This window comes from Siniperca chuatsi, linkage group LG9 (genome assembly GCF_020085105.1).
Source record: "Siniperca chuatsi isolate FFG_IHB_CAS linkage group LG9, ASM2008510v1, whole genome shotgun sequence".
In the NCBI taxonomy this organism is placed as follows: Eukaryota; Metazoa; Chordata; class Actinopteri; order Centrarchiformes; family Sinipercidae; genus Siniperca; species Siniperca chuatsi.
In genome coordinates, this window is record NC_058050.1 from 25,838,757 (window position 1) to 25,862,668 (window position 23,912).

The 23,912-nt window shown below is 41.6% G+C and overlaps 2 protein-coding genes across 17 annotated transcripts in view; one reads left to right on the plus strand and one right to left on the minus strand.

The window, feature by feature from the left end:
- Positions 1–8,153, plus strand: part of LOC122881231 (vacuolar protein sorting-associated protein 13B-like) — a 332,781-nt gene extending 324,628 nt beyond the window's left edge. For all 14 annotated transcript variants that reach the window (XM_044207125.1, XM_044207131.1, XM_044207136.1 and 11 more), the window contains 7 exons: positions 897–1,073; positions 1,621–1,791; positions 2,673–2,849; positions 4,614–4,716; positions 6,275–6,443; positions 6,586–6,666; positions 7,112–8,153. In XM_044207125.1, the coding sequence (XP_044063060.1) occupies positions 897–1,073; positions 1,621–1,791; positions 2,673–2,849; positions 4,614–4,716; positions 6,275–6,443; positions 6,586–6,666; positions 7,112–7,360 (1,127 nt within the window). In that variant the 3' untranslated portion in view covers positions 7,361–8,153. The remainder of the gene's footprint in view (positions 1–896; positions 1,074–1,620; positions 1,792–2,672; positions 2,850–4,613; positions 4,717–6,274; positions 6,444–6,585; positions 6,667–7,111) is intronic.
- Positions 8,154–8,289: 136 nt separating this feature from the next.
- LOC122881233 (regulator of G-protein signaling 22) lies at positions 8,290–23,783 on the minus strand. Of its 3 annotated transcripts, none has more exons than XM_044207138.1 (24): positions 23,648–23,783; positions 23,523–23,551; positions 23,321–23,383; positions 23,058–23,240; positions 22,856–22,941; positions 22,162–22,346; positions 21,288–22,047; positions 20,922–21,083; positions 20,446–20,632; positions 19,727–19,849; positions 19,456–19,557; positions 17,818–18,012; positions 17,059–17,151; positions 16,501–16,691; positions 16,076–16,238; positions 14,006–14,170; positions 11,925–11,993; positions 11,104–11,262; positions 10,312–10,392; positions 9,995–10,177; positions 9,749–9,883; positions 9,342–9,441; positions 8,542–8,646; positions 8,290–8,467 (listed from the first exon to the last, which is right to left on the minus strand). In XM_044207138.1, exons 1-24 carry the CDS (start codon positions 23,667–23,669, stop codon positions 8,439–8,441), a joined length of 3,570 nt encoding a protein of 1,189 aa, XP_044063073.1. In that variant the 5' UTR covers positions 23,670–23,783; the 3' UTR covers positions 8,290–8,438. The 3 variants fall into 3 exon arrangements, with proteins under 3 accessions (XP_044063073.1, XP_044063072.1, XP_044063074.1); XM_044207137.1 differs by having other exon boundaries at positions 10,312–10,491; XM_044207139.1 differs by lacking the exons at positions 8,290–8,467; positions 8,542–8,646 and having other exon boundaries at positions 9,342–9,473; positions 10,312–10,491.
- Between the last annotated feature and the right edge of the window lie 129 nt (positions 23,784–23,912).

Consider the following 23,912-nt stretch of genomic DNA (forward strand, 5'->3'; position numbering starts at 1 on the left):
TTTTGAGAAATGGCTATTTGATTTTTGTGATGCAATTGTCAGTGCATAAATATCAATGAGCCGTGCCATCTGAAGGGGACTCTATGGTTGAATGAGAGAGGTGAGTTAGTAGGAGGCTGTAAATCTTACTGTGGCACATGTATGATTTCATGCAGGAGTGTGTATGTCTGTGTGCTGGAGTGTACATGTGATTGTGTGCATGCGTTTGTGAATCTTTGTATTGTTGAGAAAAACATTCTGATAGAATTAACACAATGCTAAACACATGAGCATGATGTAAGAACATTTTTTAAGTAATTCTGTAAAATGTTTAGATGGGAGAGCCTCCCACTCTAAACTGCTTTTGGCAAGTAGAGGACAGTGAAAATCAGTTTACTCAAGGGGCTTGTATGTGGAATGTTCCTCCTAAAAGCAGGTGTTCCAGATGTATTTCTTTTTATTTCTGTTGAATACAAAAGTCATTGTAGCAGTCTAAAAAATTACTGTGGGATTATACAGTATGTTCTGTAAATTGTGTTATAACATTATTGTGGCTACCTCCAAAAATAATACAGTTAAAGTTTATTTATTTCAATATTTGCTTCCAGTCCAAGTTTTTCTTGTAAAGCCAAACTGAAAGAGAAAACAGAAAGGTGTCTAGTTAGCAGCAACTCTATGCTAAGAACTTCTGTAGCATAGAGGAAATGGAGATTGAAGGCACCAGGTTGTAAAACCTCTGTGTGGCTACACATCATGAAAAGAAAAAAAATATTTCAGACACTGCTGATAAATGAGTATAAGCCAAATCTCCCAGCATTACATTGATTACACACTATCAAAAAGTACATGATTAATTATAATAATATAACGAGTATTATTGACAAGCATCCTGTGCTGTGGTTGTCACTCTGTCTCAGGTTGGGTGGTGGGATCTTTGGAGATCCTGGGCAGTCCTGCCAGCCTGGTGCGGAGCATCGGTAACGGCGTGTCTGACTTCTTCCGGCTGCCATATGAGGGTCTGACCCGCGGGCCTGGAGCCTTTGTCAGTGGGGTGTCCAGAGGGACCACCTCCTTCGTCAAACATATCTCAAAAGGTAACACGTTCATAATGTTTTTGTTCATTGTACAGCACAAAAATGTTGCATGCACATTTGTATTTGTGGACTAAAAATTTTAAGTTGTAGCTTAATTCTCAGACTGATACAACACATATATTATCTGATAAATACCGTTTCAGTTGTCAACACGCAGTGATGACTAGCACCACATTTATTAAATAAACTTTGAGCTGTGTGATGAACAGTTTTGGTTTTTGGCAAACATGGCTGACAGCACATGAATCATCATTATCTGTAAGGAAAGTCAAACAGCAATTACTGTATACCTCAAGCTTTATCTGTCCCTATGTGTGCAGAGGTGTCAAAGGATCCTTAAGCAAGAAACTTAATTAATCCTCCAAATAAATTTATTTTGAACATGATGCATTTCTTTTCACACAATTTCACTGTTTTAATCTTGGAATGATTCATTAATTTGAGGCACTATAATGACCTTCACCACCCCTCTTCACTTACTGGCAGTGTTTATGATGTCACTGCAAACTCCGAACATTGAGTTTGAACATGTCACGTTTGTGTTTAGGCACGCTGACATCCATTACCAATTTAGCAACGAGCCTGGCCAGGAACATGGACCGTCTGTCTCTGGATGAAGAGCATTACACCAGGCAGGAGGAGTGGAGACGCCAGCTACCAGAGAGCCTCGGAGACGGACTGAGGCAGGGGCTGTCACGACTTGGCATTAGCTTGTTAGGTATGTGGGGATGCACACACACACAGACTCAAATGCCTCTCATGTAATCATCATTTATAAGGCTTTTGCTAAATTCCTAGTTAGTAATACAGCAGCACATTGCAGTAATATTTTTGTCATCACCCCTCTAAATATCAGAATTTAGTTGAATTATCCAAATCTGTTCCTGCGTGAGTCATTACAATCCCAAGAAATACTGTTATGTTTGAAGTTAGCAATAAATATATGTACTTTTATTTAGTTTTATTACTTTTCATCATACCCTATAAAGGATCTCTCTTCCTTTTAACATCAGGTCACTGGATATGTATGGAAACCTGTTCTGCCCACACACATTTCACCCACTGTCCACTGGCATTAGCTAAAAGAGGCATGCACACTGTGGTGTGCACAGTTAGAGAGAGCTATGAGACCAAGCAGTGGAGACAGCACAGCAGGGACTAAATAAACACCTAGAGGGCAGTAAAACTCAAGTCTGTCTCAAATCAGACTCAAAGACACACACAGCATATTGTCATTGAAACCAAACAGCTGCTCACATCTCTCTGGGTTACAGAGGATTATAATTCCTGAGATGCACTGTCGATAACAACATCTGTGTCATACATGAAATGAATGGTCAGATATTTTCTGTAGGGCAAAAGCAATGTCTGAATTCCTGTGTGAGTCCCATTTATGACATGTTGGATTCTGTGTGTCTAACTCTGTTTCCCATGTGCCAGTGAAGTGAAATCACTAAGAGGGCTTGCCCCTTTTTTGTCCACAAAAGATATCTTGAATTCTGTGTGCATCTTGTATTTTGTCATTGTAATTCCCTCATTTAGTTTTGATTTAACAAAGCACAATAATAAAGAACAACAACCTTTTCCTTGATCTTTCAGGAGCAATAGCAGGCATCGTGGACCAGCCCATGCAGAACTTCCAAAGGAACTGGGAGATGCAGAGCTCAGCTGGTAGCAAAGCCAAAGGGGTCATCTCTGGAGTGGGGAAAGGCATTGTGGGGGTTTTCACCAAGCCCATTGGAGGAGCAGCTGAACTGGTGTCCCAGACTGGATATGGTGAGTTCAGCATGTTCAAAGATAACAGCATGTTGAATGAATTCATCGTGTTTTTTCCTTTTTGTAGGGCTGTTCAGAAGCTGTGTTGCAGGGCTTTTGGTCATTAAAGCCTGATTAGTTTTGTTTATTATAACAGCCCTCTTGGTTTTCCTGTGGTTCACAAACACACAAAACACAGGAAAATTAAAGCATAATTAGAGCATGATTCAAAACAATAACACAGACATGACTAACCCATTTTGGATACCAACTGAGTTTAAGAACTTCTAGGACCATGGAAAGCTAATAGCTTTTTTTATGTTGTCATGTCTGGCAACATGCTCCATCATTTTGTGGGGAAATATCTAGCACAGAGTATGTGTTTGAAATATTTTTGTTAATTTAACCTAAAGTAATTTAAATTACATTAACAAAAGAATGAACAATTTGGCCTGTAGAGATGCTAACTTTTATGTCCTTAACACGCAAGCACATTATCACTGCCACACAGCAGTAAACTGAAGTGTAAAGAGAGATTCAGCCATGCAGCAAGGTCTCAAATTTAACACAACTCAACAAATAGGTCTTATGTACAACTTTCCAAGGAGCCTTAGGCAACAATATTCTAATAAACACATACAGTATATGAATTAGAGTCAGTGAAGTCAAGAAAATCATAAATCTATCATTGAATGGACAATTTCTCCCCTTCTCTCCTCTTGGCTCCAGCCAGAAGCCAAGTGTTTATTAGGCCAGGCCTTCAGTAGTGCAGGACCCAGGAGAGAACTGCTGAAAGACCCCCTGGCGCGCACACACACACACACACACACACTCTCATGTGCCTGATCATACATGCACAAACACTTGCATATACTGGCAGTTAAGGTCTTTGGAGTTAGTTTGTGTTTTATTGGGGGTAAAAGATAGGGGGTGGGGGTTGAGGAGCAGGTCTTGGCTACAGCACATAAACTACCAATGAGGTTACCAACAGCTCTGTATAAGAGCAGTGACTCCCTGGGGCCTGGCTCTGATCCTCTGAGCTCAGCAGAACACAAACACACACACACAAACCTATTACATATACATGTGGATCCACGTGGATGCTCGTCAGTGCACACAAAGCCACGCTGCAAGACACACACTGACTGACCAGCATACACATCGACACTCACCCTGACAACAAAAAAACTCAATCTGCTGGTAATATATGCGGATCAACTGCATTGATTTGTGCCATAATTCTGTCGCACTTCATCCTGTCTTATGAAACACATGGATATACCTACACACACACACGCACACTTGCAAACACCCACTCAGAGTTGAGCAGCATTGCAGAGTACCACTGCAGTGACATCATTAATGGATCTCACTGTGTTCTTTATGGCTCTGTTTTAACTACTTGATGACTTCACTGGCCCGCTGCTGCTGCTCTGCTGACAGCTAGAGTGGGATGAAGGAAAACTGACCACACACACATGGGTTATGAACTCACTCTGACATGTGCACACAGAGCCTGTCCTAATCATGTGGGGTTTTTGTTTTTTTTGACCAGAATATGGAATAATGCACACTCACATGTCTTTTTTCATCAAGTGTCTAATGTATCAGCTTGGAGTAAGATTTAAGTGAGAATGGCACCAGTCTGCCTTGTCGATGTAAATGCACATTGTATTTAAATGCATGTACATAATCCACAACACTGTGAAACACAGAAGACGAAACTTGAGACAGTTATGCTGATGCTGACTGTCTGTATATTTGTCTTTGTGTCTCTTCTAACAGGGATCCTTCATGGAGCAGGCCTGTGGCAGCTTCCTAAACAACTGTACCTGCCTAAAGAGGATAAGTCAGCTCAGGCCCCAAACAGCCACCTTAAATATGTCTGGTACGACCCCCGGAGCCATTTATTATTCCTGCATGCTCCTCCTTTACTTTCGTCCAGCTATTCGTTAGATGTGGGACATGTGTTCTCGCCTTTGCTTTTCTTGGACTCTCTCCAGGATCTGCCGTTCTTTTCCTCCCCCTTACCTCTCATCATTTTTGCTGTCTTGTTTAAAAAAAACCTTGGAGGGTTCATTACCCACTTTCCAGAAAAAAAAGCCTGGAAAGATGTTTGACCTTGATCCCACACATGGTAGCCAGCCTGCCCTCCCTTGTTCTCATCAAGCCATGTTAAAAGGTTTTTATAAGCACTCTGCCAAAGCCGCCAGCTAGAAATTGTTCTTGTTGTTTAACTATGAGTCTATCCAGAAATGTTTCCCAGTACCATCAGATGGAGGAGGAACACCTTCCTCTGTGTGCTGGAATGGTTTGGAGGTTGGGGGAGACTCGGTTTACAAAGGTCGCATTTTGTGCCAAGCAGAAGGTTACCTTTGGGTCCTGCGTTGTAAAAATATGGCTTGAAGCGTGGCTGTATCGACAGCACTGCATCAGATCTGAGTGTTTCAAAGATTCCAGTATGCTCTCTCAGTGGAACACTTAATATTATCATAAAAATTTATAAGAGCCCTCTGTCTCCAGAAGGTTATCAGGAGCTGTAGAAAAAGCATTTATGGCATTTTATAATGAATTTTCCGCAATTTAGTTTGGTTTCCATAGCTATCAAACATTTACTTCTAATAGCAGTCAGTGTCGACTGTCAACTGCCATGAGGAAAGAGGCCAAATTTGAGATACTATATTTCTTTAGGACATTCCACTTTAGTTGTCATCACCCAAAGGGGTTAGCAGTATGCTGCGCTAATGTTAGAGGAAGACGGAAAAAAAAGATAAAAATACACGAAGACTGAGATAATGCTCCCCTGTGGCTTTATTCATGCTGCATTGCAGTCAAACTGGTTTCCATCAGGCGTCCATCAATTATTTTTACTACTACAGGTAGCCCAGACACTTGAGGGGTCAGACTGTTTGAGCAGAGTAACACTGAACAGAACCAAACTGCCCCTACTGTGGCTGCTTCAACATCTGCTCTGCAATTTGAACACCTGCCTTCCAAAGTAAACACACTGTCAGAGAAACATGACTGAAGACTTCAGTCCCTGCACACACATTTCCCTATCTAACATTTGTGTAATAGGAACCATACAGAGAACATGGAGAAATGTAAATTACAGGATGTATGCAGACACGTATGGCCACTTGTTTGTGTGTGTTGAGGTTAGTTGGGCACTTTGTGTGGTCTTGTGTTAATAGAGAAACTGTGTATCTGAAGTTAGGAGGCCTGCCATTATGCGTGTGTATATAGACGCACGCATGCAGGGGAAGTTATGTGTATGTGATTGTTGCCTGCAGTACGTAGGTGTTGATTAAGCATAACATTACAAAGGCCTTATTTATAAGATGTATGTAAAGTTAGAATTCCCCCTAAATAAATAGAGTATTGTGTATGTCATAGCATGTTTATAACGTACATCCCTCCCTGCTTGCTCTGCTCTCTGACCACAGGAAGATGCTCCAGTCTCTGGGGCGGCCGGAGCTCCACATGGCCCTGCAAGTGACCATTGTGAGTGGGTCAGGTCAGGAGCATGCTGGCTGTCTGCTCCTCACCTCTGAGGTGCTGTTTGTGGTCAGCCTCAGTGAGGACACCCAGCAGCAGGCCTTCCCCATCACAGAGGTAAGTGACAGTAGTCAAGAAGAAAAGTTATGTTCCACATAACAGAAATCTCCCCAGAGTGGAAAAACAGCTCCTGTATCAGTCAAATGAACCTTTCTTTAGCTGTGCAGACAGTGAATGTTAAACCTCCTGTCCTCTGCAGGTGGAGTGTCAGCAGGAGCCAGGACAGCAGGGCCACCTCACCCTCACCTTACAGCAGCACACAGTAGCCAGCGACACAGAGGTGAGACTCTAAAACTGAGCGTAATGAAGCTGCACAGGTGTCACATGGTACAAAACAATAATATTGATTTGGAAATGTATCAAAGAAGAATTATACCGTGTCGAATTTATACAATGTTTACACAGGCTGATTGTCAATATATTATGTGCCACATCTACAGTTAAAAAGGGAGAGATGCTATGGTATTTTTTGTGTTATGATTGAAAGCATTCCATTTAAATTAGACAACACCTATATCTGAAGTCTAATTGCTTCCTAGTCTCTGTACAAAAATGACTGAACCTTGATTAAGCAATATTTTTGCACATTTCCAGGTTAATATGTTAATACTTTTACAAATCACTCCATCATGTGTCCTTGATGGCACATGATTGCACAGCACCTGCAGCAGATTTAACTTCATCAGGACCAGTGTACTGGTAATCATCTGTCTGTCGTTCCTCAGGGTGACGGTGTTCGTGAGCGTCTGTCAGAGCAGCAGTATCGGCGGCTGGTGGATTACGTGATGCGAGCCTCCCAGTTTCTTTCCCCCTCTGCTGCCTCTCTCCAGCTGCAGCCCCCGGTGACGCTTGCAGAGCCACCGCCCTCTGTCAGCAAGTCTTACTGCTACCTGGTGGATCCCGCCTTCGCCAAGGTGTTTGTCAGCAAGTTCACCATGGTAAAGAATAAGGCTTTACGCATCGGATTCCACTAATACACTAAGAAAAGTGTTCCAATTTAAATTAAGCCTTAAAAAAATAACTACCCATTTATGCATAACATTTGTTGAGGTAAAAGAACTTCTTCTATTAAAGTAACTCCATCTACATCCACGCCTTAAGGATGTAGAGAATTCTTAGAAATTGTCTTTGAAAGATATTTTACTGATACAACAAATTAATCACATAGCCACAGAGAAAATCAGTTTTAATCATAGAAACACATGCAAGTTCAGACATTTCAATGAGCACATACTGTAGTGAACACTAAAACAAATAAGAGTTGTGTCAACTTAAACCGTCTTGGACCAACAGGGTGTTCTCTTTCAACTTTAAATCAGGGCTCGTTCAGTCTGCGTGAAACCTCTTCAGTGTTCCAGATAGAAATGCACAGCACACAATAACAGGAGTCACTAAGATCTGTTACATTTCTATCAAAACAGTCTGTAATGTTACACTCTGCAGAATAAGCTCTTAGTGTTTACATTCTCCATGTAGTGATTATGTCTCATGCCAATGTTAAGTGCAATATTATATACATGTTGATGGATGCTAGAGATACCAGCTGTCAACCAAAATGTTTTTATAGATGATGTAACATACTTGTTAGACAATAACACTGTTCTTTGTAACCCTACATCGATGCCAACCCCTCATGATGCAACCATGTTGTTGTTGTTGCCTTTTATATTGTTGTACCACTGAGCTCTATCTGAGATTTAAGTCTAATGCCTTTAATGTATAATATATTAATAGAGAAACATTTTAATAAAACCTTAAAAATTTTAATAAGTGTTATTGTGTTCTATGTAGTTTGAAATTGGCAAATATGAATGAAATACATAAATATACACTTTTGCAGCATTCTTAATATATTCAAGTGAGATTTCCACAGAAGCAGTAAAATAGATGCAGGAGTCAGTAGATGTTTGTCACACAGGGTTTAAAAAAATATTCTTACATCATATGTTAGCCCAGAACAGATCAGTAGCAGCTCTGCTCTCAGTTTTCACTCATCATGCTCCGATAACGGCGTCAGTGGCGCTGCGTGAAGTCAGTTCTTACACTTTGGTTTCATTTCATGTCGCAGGCTCTTACACCCCCTGCAGTAAAACATGAGGCAAAGTAACTGCTTTGTATGTGTGTTTTGTATTTTGTTATTTCACTCTTCGCTTACTGTTATATCGGTTACACTGTTTACTCTCCGTTCGGGAGGAGCGACGTGAGGACTGCTGGTGGCTGTGTTTACTGCCTGCTGACTTGACACTGCAGTCAGAGGAGTCTGGAGAGAGACAGTTGAAGGACACAGTGTAAAGCATCTGCTCGCAGTCTCTGAACATATTGATGGGTTATGTATGCCTTAAAGAGTGCAGATACATTCATGTTTATGCTATACACACACCTCCCAACTCAACTGGACCATATCTCCATATTTGTCATGCATGTACACCCGGGCCCTCATGCTGAGCTTGTCTCTACCATGCAGGAATCAGGGATGATCTCCATCTGTGTTCCTAACAGTATTTCTCCTCTACACCATCCCATTAAAACACAATTTGCACCATGCTTCATTTCCGTTCATCCTCATTCACTATGGGCTGTAACTAACTCCTGCGTTAGCATCACGCTTCACTTACACGTCCATGCAGCATGGGCTCGGACTAACTCCTGCACAGAACATTGACACTTAATGGACAGGCTGAAGTGGCTGTTTTGGCCGGAGTTCTACATAATGAGACAGTTCTGACATGTGGAGGGGGGGGTCAGTTTGACAATGCTTGGGCTTTGACTGCCAGGTAATATCAGAGCTTTGGAAATTCATCTTGGATTTTACTGTGGGAACAGCTAAATGTCATTTCAGTGTTATGGTTTCCTGCATTTAGTCTGTCTAGTAGCAGGGCAGTCAAAGCGCTGGGTATGGGATTTTTACCGAGCCCTGGGAGACAAAGCGAGGTGTGTGTGTGTGTGTGTGTGTACCTGAAGCTGTAGAGAATGAGGCTTCCAGCTGACTCTGTCTCCTCAGCAGCACCTCCTCTCTCTTCAGAGCTGCCATGTACTTGGAGTAGGACCACGACAACTGAGGGAACATTTCCAGAAATCCAGTCAAATCTAACATGATTAGAAAAACGGTTCAATTAGAGGATCAAGTTTCTCCTTTATAGTTTGTGGTTGGAACTGATGAGGTCTTGTTTGGACTTCATGCTGTAATTGAGTTTATCTTCATCACTGCAGTTTTTGTTTTAATATGTTGTGCTTTCAGATAGTTATCAAAGGAAATCATTTAATTTGGTTTGGCTCCCTTCACATGATACATTTTACACAAACACATCTTCAGCTCTATGTTCACAATGTTTCCCCATCAGGAACATCAGACTGCTCCTTACCGGCTGTGTGGGAGTCAGCTGCACTCTGCTCTGTGTCCTCGACTGCTTTTTTTCACTTCTTCTCTCCTGTTCTTCATCTTCGTCATCTGTCTCTTCCTCCTCTCCAAAACTGGACTCTGGCCTCTCCAGCTCTTCCTGTACAAAAGAGGTCAGACTGAATCCTTTTCCCAACATCACTATTGCAGTAGTATTAGAAGTCATATAATCACATTTTTATCACTCGCTCATCATCCTTTATTTCCTCACCTGAGCTCTCCTCCTCTCGTCATCTTCTTCCTCCTCCTCCTCTTTTCTCCTCTGTCTCCGTACTCTGGCTCGGTGTTTGACTCGTTTCTCCTGCAGTAGAGGAAGGAGTTGCTCCTCTTGGATGCTGCTGCTCAGCTCTTGAAACTCAGGCCAAAACTTCAGCAATTCACTGAACACTAACATCTACATACATACACAGAGAAAAAGCACACACATGCAGTCTACACACCGGAAGAAATACAGTAAAATCCATGCTCTTAAGACACACGCGCGCGCGCGCGCACACACACACACACACACACACACACACACACTACCTGTGCCTCTCTGAAGATGTAAGGGCCCAGCTCGTGGCGTTTCTCCAGAATGTGCTGGGCCTGTTCAGGAGGGATGTCTATCTGCAGGGCGGGGGGCATTGAGGAGTGAATAAAACAGTTAATGATGGTGGAGATCTTCTGCTGGATGGTGGCCTCGTCACTGTGGGAATGACAGAGGTCCTGCATACAAGAGAGGGGACAGACACTTAAAGATCCCCTACACATGTACATGTTTACTATGTAAACATAGTAACTATAAAATACTCTGCTAAATAACTTGTGTCTGATACGGTTTTTCCACAAAAAAAAGTTTGCCTTGTTAAAATCCTTAAAATAACATCTACTCCTTCTTCCTCACAGGAAAAATCCAGAATCTATGAATATGCAAAGATATATATATATATATAATGTATCTTAATACTTCACCGAAAAATCCATATTCAGCGTATGTGCACTGGAGGTTTTAAGTTTCCACATTACACCTGTGAAAGTTGCATAGTGGACCAGGATTGGCTCCCAAGTATTTGTGATGTCACAAAATCCTGCTCGTACCCGTGTTAAACTCTGCACATACATCATTCTGCACAGTGAAGACAAACTTCCAAGTAAAGTAACAATAAACACACTTTTCAGTGGAGGGGGACCTCAAGTATTTCTTAGACTATGTTTCGATTTCCTTCCATAGTTAATAGTGGAGGGAAAGAGGAGAGATAGTGGAACGCCATACAACAAAGAGCTCGTTGCAGGTACATGTGACCCACCAGCACATCAATTATTTTTATAGTACTTTACCTTGTATCTCTGCACCTCCAGCCAGAAGAGCACGTCATTTTCTAGAAAGTCTCCCTTCAGAGAGACAAAGTGCTGGAACTGCATACAGGTGACGGGGTTGAGTAGGATCTGTCGAAACAGCAGGATCTCTTTGGAGGAACTCATCCACAGGCCCTCTGCCTGCAGGGACACACGACACAGGAATGCTGGGTTTTTAAGGACACTCTAAGCTGTTCGACCTTTTCAGGAGAGAACAATTTCCTCAGGGATAACTAAAATACATATAATCACCTACTCATGTATAAACATTATAATAAAACAGTATACATTAGTACAGTGGTAGAAGATGCAGTACAGTGTGCTCCTGAACAACAGCAGTAAAGATGATCTGTGACCTATGAGCTGCAGTCTTAGCTCACAGAAAACTGAGATAATCATCCTTTATTCAGAAAACCTGCTCTTTGCCAATAATGAGATAATGATCATAAAGATGATAGTCACAATCATGTACGCGAACTCCTTCCTGTAATCATCCTGCTCAAAATGTGAAATGTTCATGTTTTATATCTGCGTTCTGCTGTGGAGCGGAGATGAGAGGACGGGAACCGAGCTGTATGGAAAACACTCCAAACACTATTAGAGGAAGGTTAGTAATGCTGATGCTTTAATCTTATTTATCCTGGATCCAATTTGGGAAAACTAACCACAAGGCCAAAATGGTGTTTGACAAAGCCAGTGCTTAAAGCCAAGTCATGAACTAAATCACACATGCTTTCAGGCCAGGGAATGCCTTATTTCTCTCCATTCAAAATATCCAGCTTCCCCAGAGGATTTCTCCTTACCTTCCAGGCTTCTCTCCTCGTTCTGCGTCGACGGTAGACGTGCTGCGAGAGCCTGTCTGCTGCTTGGGGCTACCACACACAGAAACGCACACAAGTCAAAAGTCAGAAACTGAGTAAACTAGGATTAACAGAGCCACTGAACACCTCTCAAACCTCTCTGCTCTGCACTCTGCTGCTCTTTGTCACTGGCAGTAACTAAAGCTCTCTCTCCTCTTTTACCTTTAACCTTCCCTCAGTCTATTTCCTCTGATCTTATTCCTCCAATCTCCTCTTAGAGAGATCTTTACCTCTCTGATGTCATCTCTGCCTCCCACCCCCGTCCTCCTCTTCACCTCTTAACCGTCTTTTCCACCCTTCCACTCATCTCCTCCTCCAGCGTGTAACGCTAAACTACGTCTATCTCTCATTACTTAATGAGAGGATCCGTGTGACCAAACATGGTAAACTTGATAACATAATGAGGCAGAGCAGCGGTATCTGCGGTTTATGTGTTACCACCTGATGAGGCAACCTGAGAGAGCGACTGCACAGTGACAGCGTTTAGTGGTGCGTCTGACTTATTATCTCTGTCCACTCTCAAGGCCATTATACAACAGGAATCAAATGCCATTGCATTATGCGCAGTATAAGTGCAATTATTACTTATATTAAGTATGCAAGTCAGGGTTGACAATGGGCCCAAATTTCTTCCACTAATTGAATTCTCTGATCCACTGTAAGAAATGATAAATACATTTCAAGTCAAACCAACATAATTCATCATTTCTGCACATATCAAATATCCTGCTCACTTCTATTTGTGGTGTTGTCACTGCGCTCTGACCAACTGGTATATCCTGCTCAATGAATGGGCATGTGTTATGTATAGAAAGGCTGATGCTAGTTATAAAGTAGCAAAAGCTATTATTTATGGACTTAAACAAGTTGGAACACATCAAAACCTCAAGGTCATTGCTTGTAATCGTCAAAGAATTTGTATGCTTTTCCAAATCTAAGTGACGGCCGCATAAATCCTCCATGCAAATAATGTTCACAAGCACTCGGTGATGTCTGACCTCTAATGATTTATTTACTGATCAGGCTTTAACCACAGTTAGAGGTTTCACAGCTGTCCCTAGTCTCCCAGCATCCACTACTGACATCATCATGGAAGTGATGTTAACCGGCCGTGTGTTAATAGTGACTAAATGCTCAACAACCCGAACAGACGACAACAGACAGATACTGTATTTGCCTTTTAAACTTTGGTTGGAGATTCATTCCGTAAATTACAATAATTAGTGTGAAAATTGTTTTCTGTCTTGAGCCTTTACCTGATGCACACACCCCATACCCTTAAATATAGATACATGTCACTGAGTTCAAAAAACTCTCACCTGGAAACTTTCACGTTTGGTTGTGTACAAACAAAGTCTCTATAGTGTAATTTAAGTACTTCTATCTAAATGAATTGTTTCCCATTTTGAGAAATACCCTTATTCACCTTTCTGCTGAGAGTTAGATGAGGAGATTGATACCACTCTCAAGTCTGTCCATTAAACGTAACGCCACAGCCAGCAGCCAATCAGGTTATCTTAGCATAAAGACTGGAAACAGGGAAACAGCTAGCCTGGCTCTGTCCAAAGGTAACAAAATCCACCTACCAGGACCTCAAAAGCTCACTAATTAATACGTAATATCTTGTTTGTGCAATCCATAAAAAAACCGAAGTGTAAGTACTGGGACTATTTGTTGGCTGGGACCAGGAACTTACTAAAGCCTCTGCTGCTGGTTTCCTGGCAAGTGCTCAAAGTCAAGAACTAGTCCAGCATATAACCCCCCGTAAAACCACGATCTTGTCATTTTTAAACTTTGTTTCTTTGATTACAAAAACAAGATATAACATGTTAATTAGTGAGCTTTAGAGATGCCGGTAGACGTTTTTTGTTATCTTTGGACAAAGCCTGGCTGGCTGTTTCCCTATTTCCAAGCTAACTGGCTGTGGCCCCTTATATTGAACAGAGAGACATGGGAGTGGTATCAATATTCTCATCTAACTCTCTGCAAAAAAAGTGAATAAGCCTTTTTCCCAAAATGTCCACCTTTGGTCGGTCTTTCTGTCGCTCTGTGAACTCTGCTGTGGACAGGAACAGAGGCAGCCATTCTTTCTCAATGTGACTCCTGACGATGTCCTGGATCTCCACAACAACTGGGTTCGAGAGACATTGCAGCTTCAGACGCTCCAGTCCACCTGCCAGACACAATATCTATACACACACACACACACACAAAAAGAACATAAGCAAGACACAGTCAAAGACAGTAGAGGCAGATGGGTATGCATGTGTGTTCATGTGTTTGATATGAATGCTAAATATGACTGAGTGTACACGTCTGTAGATTTCTATAAAACAACATGAAGAACATATGAGGTGGACAAACTCAGAAAAAAACTGCCCACAGTGAAACCCGAGTAAAAACTCCTCTCCTTCCTGATTCCTGCTGTGCTCTTCATGATTCCCACAATCCCTCTGTTCTCTTCATCTCCCCTGTCTGCTTTCTGTCTTCATACATCGATCTGGCCATGTCTCCCTATTTATATCTCCTTTATATTTTCTCTCATCTCATTTTGCACGCACACAGACATGCATGCACACACACACTCACACACAGGCTTCAGAAATGAGAACCAGTCGTGGCATTGGAGTGGGAGTCAGATGAAAGGAGGCCAATCTGTGACTGGATGACTGAGTGACTGAAAGAGCGAAGGGCCAAAGCAGTAAAGCTGTCAGTCTCTCTGCATTGCTCACGCAGACAAGAACCAATGCTGAGATGCAAGAGCGGCAGCCAGACCGAATCCTACAGAGTTAGAAGCACTAGAATTGGCATCCTCATTCAAATGCAGTTATAATCATTATTTTTATGGTATTTATGAGATGAGGATGACAAATGACAAAGGTCATGCACCAGAATTGAAGTCATGTCAACAAGTGTACTGTATCTCTCTCTCTCTCTCTTAACTCAATGTGCTTCAAAAACACTGAAATCACAGTTCTTCAGTTGCCAATACTTTACTTTATGTCATATAACAGTGATTCCCAACAAGGGGTACTTGTACCCCAGAGAGTATTTCTGCAGTTGCCAGGGGTTACGTGGAAAAATTGTTCAGTAGTTCAGCTAATTTGAAAAAAAATTGAAAGAAAAACCTGAACACAGACTGTTGTGACTGAGTGTGCGAAAACTAGTTAGCAAGCTAGCAGAGAAGTCTGAACAGTTAGTTAAAACTGTTCAGACTTGAACCAATCAGCAAATATTGAAATAGATAACTAGCTAAATAAATAAGTAATGGACAAATGGTTGGAATGTCCAGCAAGTCGTGGTTGTACAAATGCAATTGACCAACCCGACCTATTAGTTCACTTGTATGAAAACATTATTGCTTAACATAATTAATAATGTTAAATAATATCCAGTTTAAAATCAATCCAAACACACACATTTGGAACATGCAGTGATGTCGATGAAGGGCTGTGGGGATACTCGGACAAAACCGGTTGGGACCACTGTCCTTTAACACGTAAAGTAACACTCTTTTCTGTGACAGTATAATAAATACTACATAGTGACAATCTCGCGAAAGAGAAAATCAGGCTCACCGCTCAGTGTCCCATCTACTCATCCTAACTCTACACAGCGTGCCCTCCTGCAGTAATCCTAGAATCCAGAAACCTAATCTCAGACTATAATTGTCAGGAGAGATTTCATCCTACTGTCATTGGTACTGGAGCTGATCTTCTTTGTCTTTCTGGATCCAAACCATACTCTTCTCCTTATTCTTGTTTTAATTCTAACCATGTCCTCTCATCCCCCGACTTCAGAGCTGTCAGCATGAAGTCTTCAGGATGCCAAAGAAGGGAGATGGGAAATTGTGTGAGAGCCGCAGCAGCCTCTGTTCATCAAATCTGGTAGTTGAGCCTCAGCTGGAGCTAACATCCCATCTTGGGTTTGTCATGTCATGGGCACCATGTTTCTGCCCCTGTCATTCTCTAATTCTTTCCCAGGAAGTTGACAATAACTCAGTTTCAGTGGAGTTGTGACTATATCAAAATGGGTACGTTTGCAAATAAAACTGAACATACTGTTTTTTAAATCATGGGGACTGAGTGACGTACATCATTCTGCTGTTCTGTTGTGGCGGGACTGTCAGAACTAAAGAAGTACTTCCTGTTGAGGTATTTGGTTGCAATATGAGACGACCGCTCTTGTCTGACAGCTTTGTCCTTCTGAGGAGTCCTCCTGTACTGCTCCAGATCCAGCCAGCACGTCAGATGGATACTGAGCAGAGACAACCATGTGCAGAACAACCATGTTATTTTCGCATAAACGTCAGTGCATTGTACACACCCTGCAAACAATACACTTTCAGTTCATTTTCATACTGCCTTCATTTGAGTTTAATGTGAATATGATGCACATTTGCAAGTCAGGCACACTGTGATGCTATACATCCATTGTACATACATATTTGGTTAAAGTGGGGGACATACATGTAAATAAGTAAAGTCTGATATAAAAACTGTGTGGTTATAAAGCTCACCTGGCGTCCTGATTCTGTAGGAAGGACATAAAGTGCCCGATCTCGTGGCGGTGACGAAGTAAGGAACCTAGACGGTATCCTTGGTAATTTGGAGACACTTTGGACCAAGAGTCAGGCGCCCAGGGGCCCTTTGAGAAGGGAGTCGAAGCTGTAGTAGGAGAGTGAAATAGCATGGACCCACACTGCTCCACCTGTAGAGGAGACACAGCAGCAGGAGGGAGAGAATATGTGACAGACATGGAGAGATTGAGCAAGAAAGAGGAAAAATAAGGTGCGGTGAAAAACTCTTAGCAGTGATTTTTCCACATCATCACATGGACCATTTCTTCTGTACAACAGCAGTGTGACACCATTGTAGATGGCTGTTCATGCCAAGTTAAATAGTCTTGGAACAGTAGATAACCAACATTGTTACTAAGCCTTACATAAATACTGGAAAGAGGCCATTTTCACATTAATGTCTACATTAACTGTTTTTTGCTCACAGGTGTGTGTTTATTGGCTATTACTGAGCGCCAACATTTTATAAATGTGTGGAACTCGTGGATGCTGGCTGACCTGTTTCAGTCGGCACTCTGACTCCTCGTACAGACTCTGGAGTTCCCTGTAATCCTGATTGTCGACGCAGCGCACCTCCTCCTGCACACACACCTGGACACACATACACATAAAGTCAATTACAAGTGCAACAATTAGCTGATTAATCGATCAAAAGAAAATTAATCTGCAACTATTGTGATAATTGATAAATTGATCATTTGATAATCAACATTTGTTGATCCCATGTTCTCAAATCTGAGAATTTGCTCCTTTTCTTGGTTGTGCATTATATTAAATTGAATATTTGGTGTTTTGGACTGTTGGTCAGACAAAGCAAGGCATTTAATGACATCACCTTTTACTCTAAGACATTGTGATGGGTATTTTTCATCTTTTTCTGTTTTTTCTGTTTTATAGGCCGAAGGATTAATGGAGAAAATAATTGTTAGTTGCAGCCTAAAGCCAATCATGCACCGAACCACACTTAGGAAACCTTAGACTCAAACTAATAACTCTAATCAAATTGATTTTTACAATATTCATACATGCACCACCATAAACATTATTAGACATTTAATTGAGCATTGTGACTTTTTGTGGGAAATCCTCTTTCCTCAGTGGGGTCAGATCTCAGTGTGTTGCATATCACTTCAGTAGGACAAATGCTTGTCAAACCAAGGATGTTCATCCACTTGAATTTCTCCAATCAATAGACCTCTGTGCCAGCTAACCTGTAGACTTACTAAAGGAAATTGAAGTGAATTAAACTGTGGTTACCTTCTGGAAGGACCCTTTGTCCCTGCTGACCAGCAGTGTCCACGGCTCCAGCAGGATGTTCAGCGTGTGTTCCTCAACCTTGTCAAACAGCTCTTCAAAAGCAGGCATCAGGCGGTCGTACACCTCCCTTCGGACCTCCTCATCAACACCAATGCTCCTCCTGGCAGAGCTGAAGAGATAGGTGGAGTAAAGGAGCTGAGTAGAAAAGAGAAGAGAAGATCATAAAAATGTCATCACTTCAGAAACATTTCTCCTCCAAACCGCCATCACTTCCATCACCATTGTTCAGTGCTCTCATACGCAATATTCACTATCTCTCATCACTGCTGCCATCACACCACATAAATGTCACCCATTTAACCCTCTTGGCCACGGCACTATGGAAAGATCATCTAAAAGTTATTCCTCTGGTGAACTAAAGGTTAACCGAAGGAAAATAGATTTCACTGTGAGGTATTCTGGACCGAACTGCTCAGCTTTCCTCTCTGGTCCAGCTGCAGCCAGACAGGGTGGTTCTGGGTGACTGGACTGGCGCAGAGCAGGGGGGGTCTGACTCACTTGTTTTTATGGGTGTTTAAATCTCTCCACTTAGTGAGGGGTAAAGAGGGCAGAGAGAGAAGCAGAGAGGAGAATGGGAGTGGCAGTCCATGAGAGCACGCAAAGAGCAGGTATGTGTGTGTGTGTGTGTGTGTGTGTGTGTGTGTGTGTGTGTGTGTGTGTGTGTGTGTGTGTGTGTGTGTGTGTGTGTAAAAGGGAGGGTAACAGAAAATGTTACACTCAATCTCTGTTTCATTGACTTTTGATGACTTTGGTTGCTTTTCATACATCTTTAGAGATTTGTTCTCTGCAACTTTAATTTATCGTGATTCATGATTTTTCCTGGCATCCTTTCCAAAGGAGGCCTCTTTATCTCTCTGGATATTGTATTCCTCTGTATGAAGCATCTTAATTTAAGTTTTAAATTAGCTAGAACTTGTTTTTTCCACACAAAACACGGGTTACACAAATGTACCAATTTTTTATTACTTGAAAAATAGTTTGATGTTGCGCAGTTGGCCTTGGCAGCAAAACTTAACCTAAGAAGCAATCATGAAATGATTAACAATTTATTTTCTGGAATAGTGTGTTGCTATTTTTTGGCAAAAGGAAAATGAAGATATCATAAGAGGAGTGTTTTGTGACAGGAAAAGCCCTACAGATGCACCAAGGTATGAGAAACTGCTGAGCCTGGACTCAACTCTAAGTAGAGACATCTTATCAAAGGCACTCTCTAATTGAAACTGACTACATTTGTTTTCATAACGCACTAAGCATTTCATTTATTTATAAAATAGATATGATACTTTGCCTTTATGGATTATTGCTTTGTAGACAAAAAATGCTTCCTTCTCCTTTATTTAGGCTTTTCTAATATTATTGATTTGCTGATGCTCCAAAATTGCAGGGTTGGTGACTTAAATAGCTGACATTAGTTTTAGCTAATATCACACTACCTTGACATATGTGGAGTGTACATATGGTTTTTAAACCAGGCAGTTAACAGCTTCTAAGTTAGCAGCCGGTGTGAGATGAATGTAGAAAAGTGAAATCATTAGCAGAGCAACTTTGGTCTTGATCTTGTAGTGTGTGTGTACTGACCTGCGCCTCTCTCTGTACTCTGTAGTGGTCCAGTCCGTCCTGATAGAACAGCTCATGGTAGTGCTGCAGGTCAGTCCAAAGGTTAACTGCATTCTCCCACAGCTGAAACAAAAAAAGAACCCCAGTAGTTGTCATCATGGACTGTGTTGATCACATGTTAAAGATGTTAGTGCTCCACATTATAACAGTTACATTTAAATGTGCAATCATGATTAAATGTGATGGACTATACAGAACAAAAGTGCTAACAATCCAGTAGCTGCTATTGTACCTGGTTTCCAGATTGCTCACAGAAGTTTGTGAAGTATAAGCCGGCACACGAGTCAGCGCAAAGAGCCTGTAACATCTTTTCCATTCTTCTGCTGCTCAGTAACTGACTTCTGCTAGAATATAACTGATGCAATACATACACAGAAGATAAAACTTTTAATACAATCAACACAACACTAGGCTAGGCTAAACTAGGCTACAACTAATGATTATTTTCATTATTGCTTAATTGGATGATTATTTTTCAACAATTCATCATTTAGGTACTAAAATGTGCAGAAATAGTGAAAAATGCCCATCACGATTTCCCAGCGCCCAAGGTGACATCTTAAATTGCTTGTTTTGTCCAACAGTCCAAAATCTAAAGATATAAATGATAGAATGATACAAAACTGAGTAATATAGCAAATCCTCATAGTTTGATGAATGAAATGTATTTGATACTGATTTTCTGTCGAACGACTAACTGATTAATCCACTGATCGTTTCAGTTCTACTTAAAACTATAGCAATGAACATGCCTCAGAGGAAAGGACAATTAACTGCATGCCAGGCAGTGATCCCACCTGCTGCCACTGAAAGCACAAGGTGGATAACCCAGACAGTAAGAGCTCCATTGCTGCTGGTCTCTGCGTTTTTGCTTCATTTCACATGTTGCTTCAGAGGGCTCTCTTCCCCACCTTAAATGCACCAAGTGGTTTCATCTCCTAATCCTCCTACCTGTGTATGGACAGTATGGGGGGACTGGGGCAGGCACGTGTCAGGGCGGAGGGAAGGCAGGGTCATGGAGCCATGGTGGGGCTGTACGCCTAACAGAGGGCTAACACACCACTCTGTCCACAGCCCTAGAGGAGGGGAGTCATCACGGTCTTCCTGAACACACTGGGACGTCCAGAACCGAGGAGCCCTGTGGGGTAAGGGGAGAGAGAATTACCAAGGACATCGCCAAGACTTAACTGTATAGGCAAAATTACTGTACAACATGTGCTATATGCAGCGTATGCAAGATATAAATCATAATATATGACAATTAAATGCCATGGCCATTGCCTTACAGTATACTATGTAGTCTATTACAAAAGTAATTGTAGCTAGTCATATTTACGGACACTCAAAAATATAGAAATAGACACTGCTCACACAAATACAGTATCTATGATTAACATAACTTGAATACTGTGAATTGTGAATCTCACCAGTAGTAGAGCAGGGACTCAGTGAGAAAGGGCTGAACTGAGCACAGTTTCTCCTCCGTCCAGCAGGGGGAGGTAGTCAGTCCCAGTCTGGAGAGCAGCTCCACATTTAGACTGCTTTGGCTGCTGCTCAGCAGGTACCAGCTCCTCATTAGGACCAAATACCTGATGAAAATGCCACATTACATTACATTTGATACTTCTATCAGATGATAAATACATTTCCAGTTGTCATCCAAAGTGGTATGAGTTCAGTATCAAACCATAACCGTTAAACAGAGGCTGTTAGCTTTTGTATCAACAGTAAAAAGACCAAATTTAGTTCACCAGAACAACAAAAAGTGTGTTTCATCATGTCGTAATGTTTACCTGTTCTTCCGCTCTCTGTTCTGTGTAGCTTTCAGTCTCTCTATATCCATCCAGAGATTAAGAAGCTTCTCTCCTGGCGTTCCTCGCAGAAACTCCTTGAACTCATCCAAGCCTCGTCTATTGCCATGGCAACAGGTACCATGGCAACAAATATCATGGACATTTTCCTGGTCTGTGCCCCTACTCCCCACCACCCTATTCTTCTTAAACCATTCTGTCTTTTCTTCCACTCCACTCCCCCTCTTGCCTTCTTGAACTTTCTCTTTCGTCCCCTCCAACCTTTCTCTGCCACCATCAGCAGAATGCCAGCAAACTTTACATTCACAGGATCTGTCTGTGCTGGTACAATGTGTCTGGTCTCCTGACTTGCTGAAACAGTCAGAAGTGTTTGCCTGGCTCTTACTATCCATCATGTTCAGTGCATTGTTAAGCACCCGTTGAACCGCTTCAGCAGCCAGGTATTCCAGATTTTGCTCAAAAGACTCATCATTCTGGCCACTGGACTCCTTGAGATGTTGCTCCTCTGAGTTGCCAGCTGATGGCGCTGTGAAGTAGAGGGTCAGCTCTGTTTGTGAGCTCTGGAGCTGATGGGTTTTAAGGTTAGAGGAGGAGGAACCCAAGGAGGACAGAGAGGAAAAGGTACATGGGTTCTCTGGCTCAGAGCAGCTGGAGAAACATCTGGATGATTCACTGCATTTTGTTTTGATATGTTCCTTCTGGCCAGAGGGTAGAAATGTCACGTTGTGCATCCTCATAGACCCTGAACAGTAAGGAAAGAGAGAACATAAGAATCCTTATCTTCATAACTAGACTTCAGTCTTCACACATATACAGTACACATTGATGTGCAAATGGAAAACACACCAGTATATACCTTGTTTTGATGAAATGTTCTCTTGAGAATGTGAGCATGTTAAGTCCTTCAGTGCGTTGTTATTTTGCTTGTGAAATTGGGGGGAAGAACGCAGTTGTGGAGCTGACAGGGTGGTTCGACCTGCACTGCCTCTCCTCCTCTGGATACAGAGGTTTGGATCCCACTGAAACAACAGCTTGGCTAGTCTGAGAAAGACCAGAAAAAACTGATACACCACCGGTCACAGAATACACAAGCACGTGTTTTTAGAAAAGCATTCATTTTATGATAAAGGGAATTAAACTTGGCTATTGTTATTTTTGTATCACAGCTTCTATGTGTAGGTTGCAAGTTACACAATCACAAGGATTCCTAGACGATACACAATAACCACAGTGTACTGCTAGAGGTTAACACTCCATAATCACCGACAAAAGCATTCTTTGAAAATGATGAATAATATGCGATAAAGTCAAAGCAAATAATCTTAAAATCAAGAATGCAAGTTCTTTTCTGGTTGTAGCAGAACTAAAGTAACAAGCGAATGAGTAAAACTGAACACTAAGTTTAGTAATAATATGAAACCATGTTATAGTAATGACACGATGTAGACAACATAAAAATATCAAAATCAATGCAGAATATAGGAGGTAAAACTATATTTGTTTTGTACGTATAGTAGGTCCAAAAACAAATCGTCCAGTACTTGTAATACCTGTATTCATTGTAGCAATCACTTTGAAGGAAAAAAGGCAATCTTTCTTTCATGATCCACTGAATTCCTTGCTCTCTGTCCAGGCACTGCAAAGGTCAGGGAGACAGATTCCTCAAGTCAGCCCTCCAAAACTACTGATTCCTGCTTATCTCCAAAACAAATACATCCAGCTACTGATTTCCAGGAATTATTCACTACTTACACAGACAGTGTAATTGTTGTCTACCGGAGGGCTTCTGGCCAGGGCTGTGGGGTCACCAGTTAGGAGTTGTGATTTGCTGCGGTGTAGGACTGATCTGATTCTTCTGCAGACAAACTCAGCTGCCTCACTCACCACCTCAAACAGTCCAGTCTCCTGGTTGTACAGCAAAGCCTCTGGGAAAGACTGGAAAAAGATATAAAGGGTATAAGAAGGGTGTAAGAGTGTCAAAAATATGCTACATCTATACAATAGGACTATTTTACCGGCAGACTTAAGAAATCATTGAAGAAGTGAGCCAATACATCATCAGAGGCCAGAGAGTTCTCCTGCATGGAGACAAACAATAAAACATTACTCTAAGGAGCATCCACTGAAAGAGGCAAAGTATAGAAATTCTGCTAAACCCAAACTGCTGTTATAGATTAGATATCTTATGAAATGTCAATAATCAAAACTTGTACTTACAAAATTGCCAGCAGTAAGATTGGGAAACTCTTAAAAATACAAAGTAAAACTTTAGTTACCAAACCAACATCAGTTCCAACGATCCAAGAAAGTAAATTGAAATTTCTTCCAAGTACTGCTCTTACCTGTTGAGATTACTCCACACATAGTTCACTTCAAAAACACAAATGCCCGTACAGTATTTTAAAACTGGGTGCACAGAAAGTCGAGCCAGGCAGTCACATTTGAGCATTCGGCCAGCCACAAACCTCTCTGTGTAATTACAGACACACTGCAGGTTGCTATGGAAGTGGACTCATTTTCTAAACACAGGGGGGCAGTAAAAGTTTAACTAGACCAGAGAGAAACAAATACAAGTTTGAGTTTCTTCTTGCAGTTTGAAACTCAAAA

Coding starts and splice junctions, on each gene's coding strand:
- LOC122881233 (XM_044207137.1), bottom strand. CDS start 23,669: ATGTGTGGAGTAATCTCAACAG. Junction 23,552..23,647: donor GTGTGGAGTAATCTCAACAG/GTAAGAGCAGTA, acceptor TGTATTTTTAAG/AGTTTCCCAATCTTACTGCT. Junction 19,558..19,726: donor GTGAGCAATCTGGAAACCAG/GTACAATAGCAG, acceptor TTTTTGTTTCAG/CTGTGGGAGAATGCAGTTAA.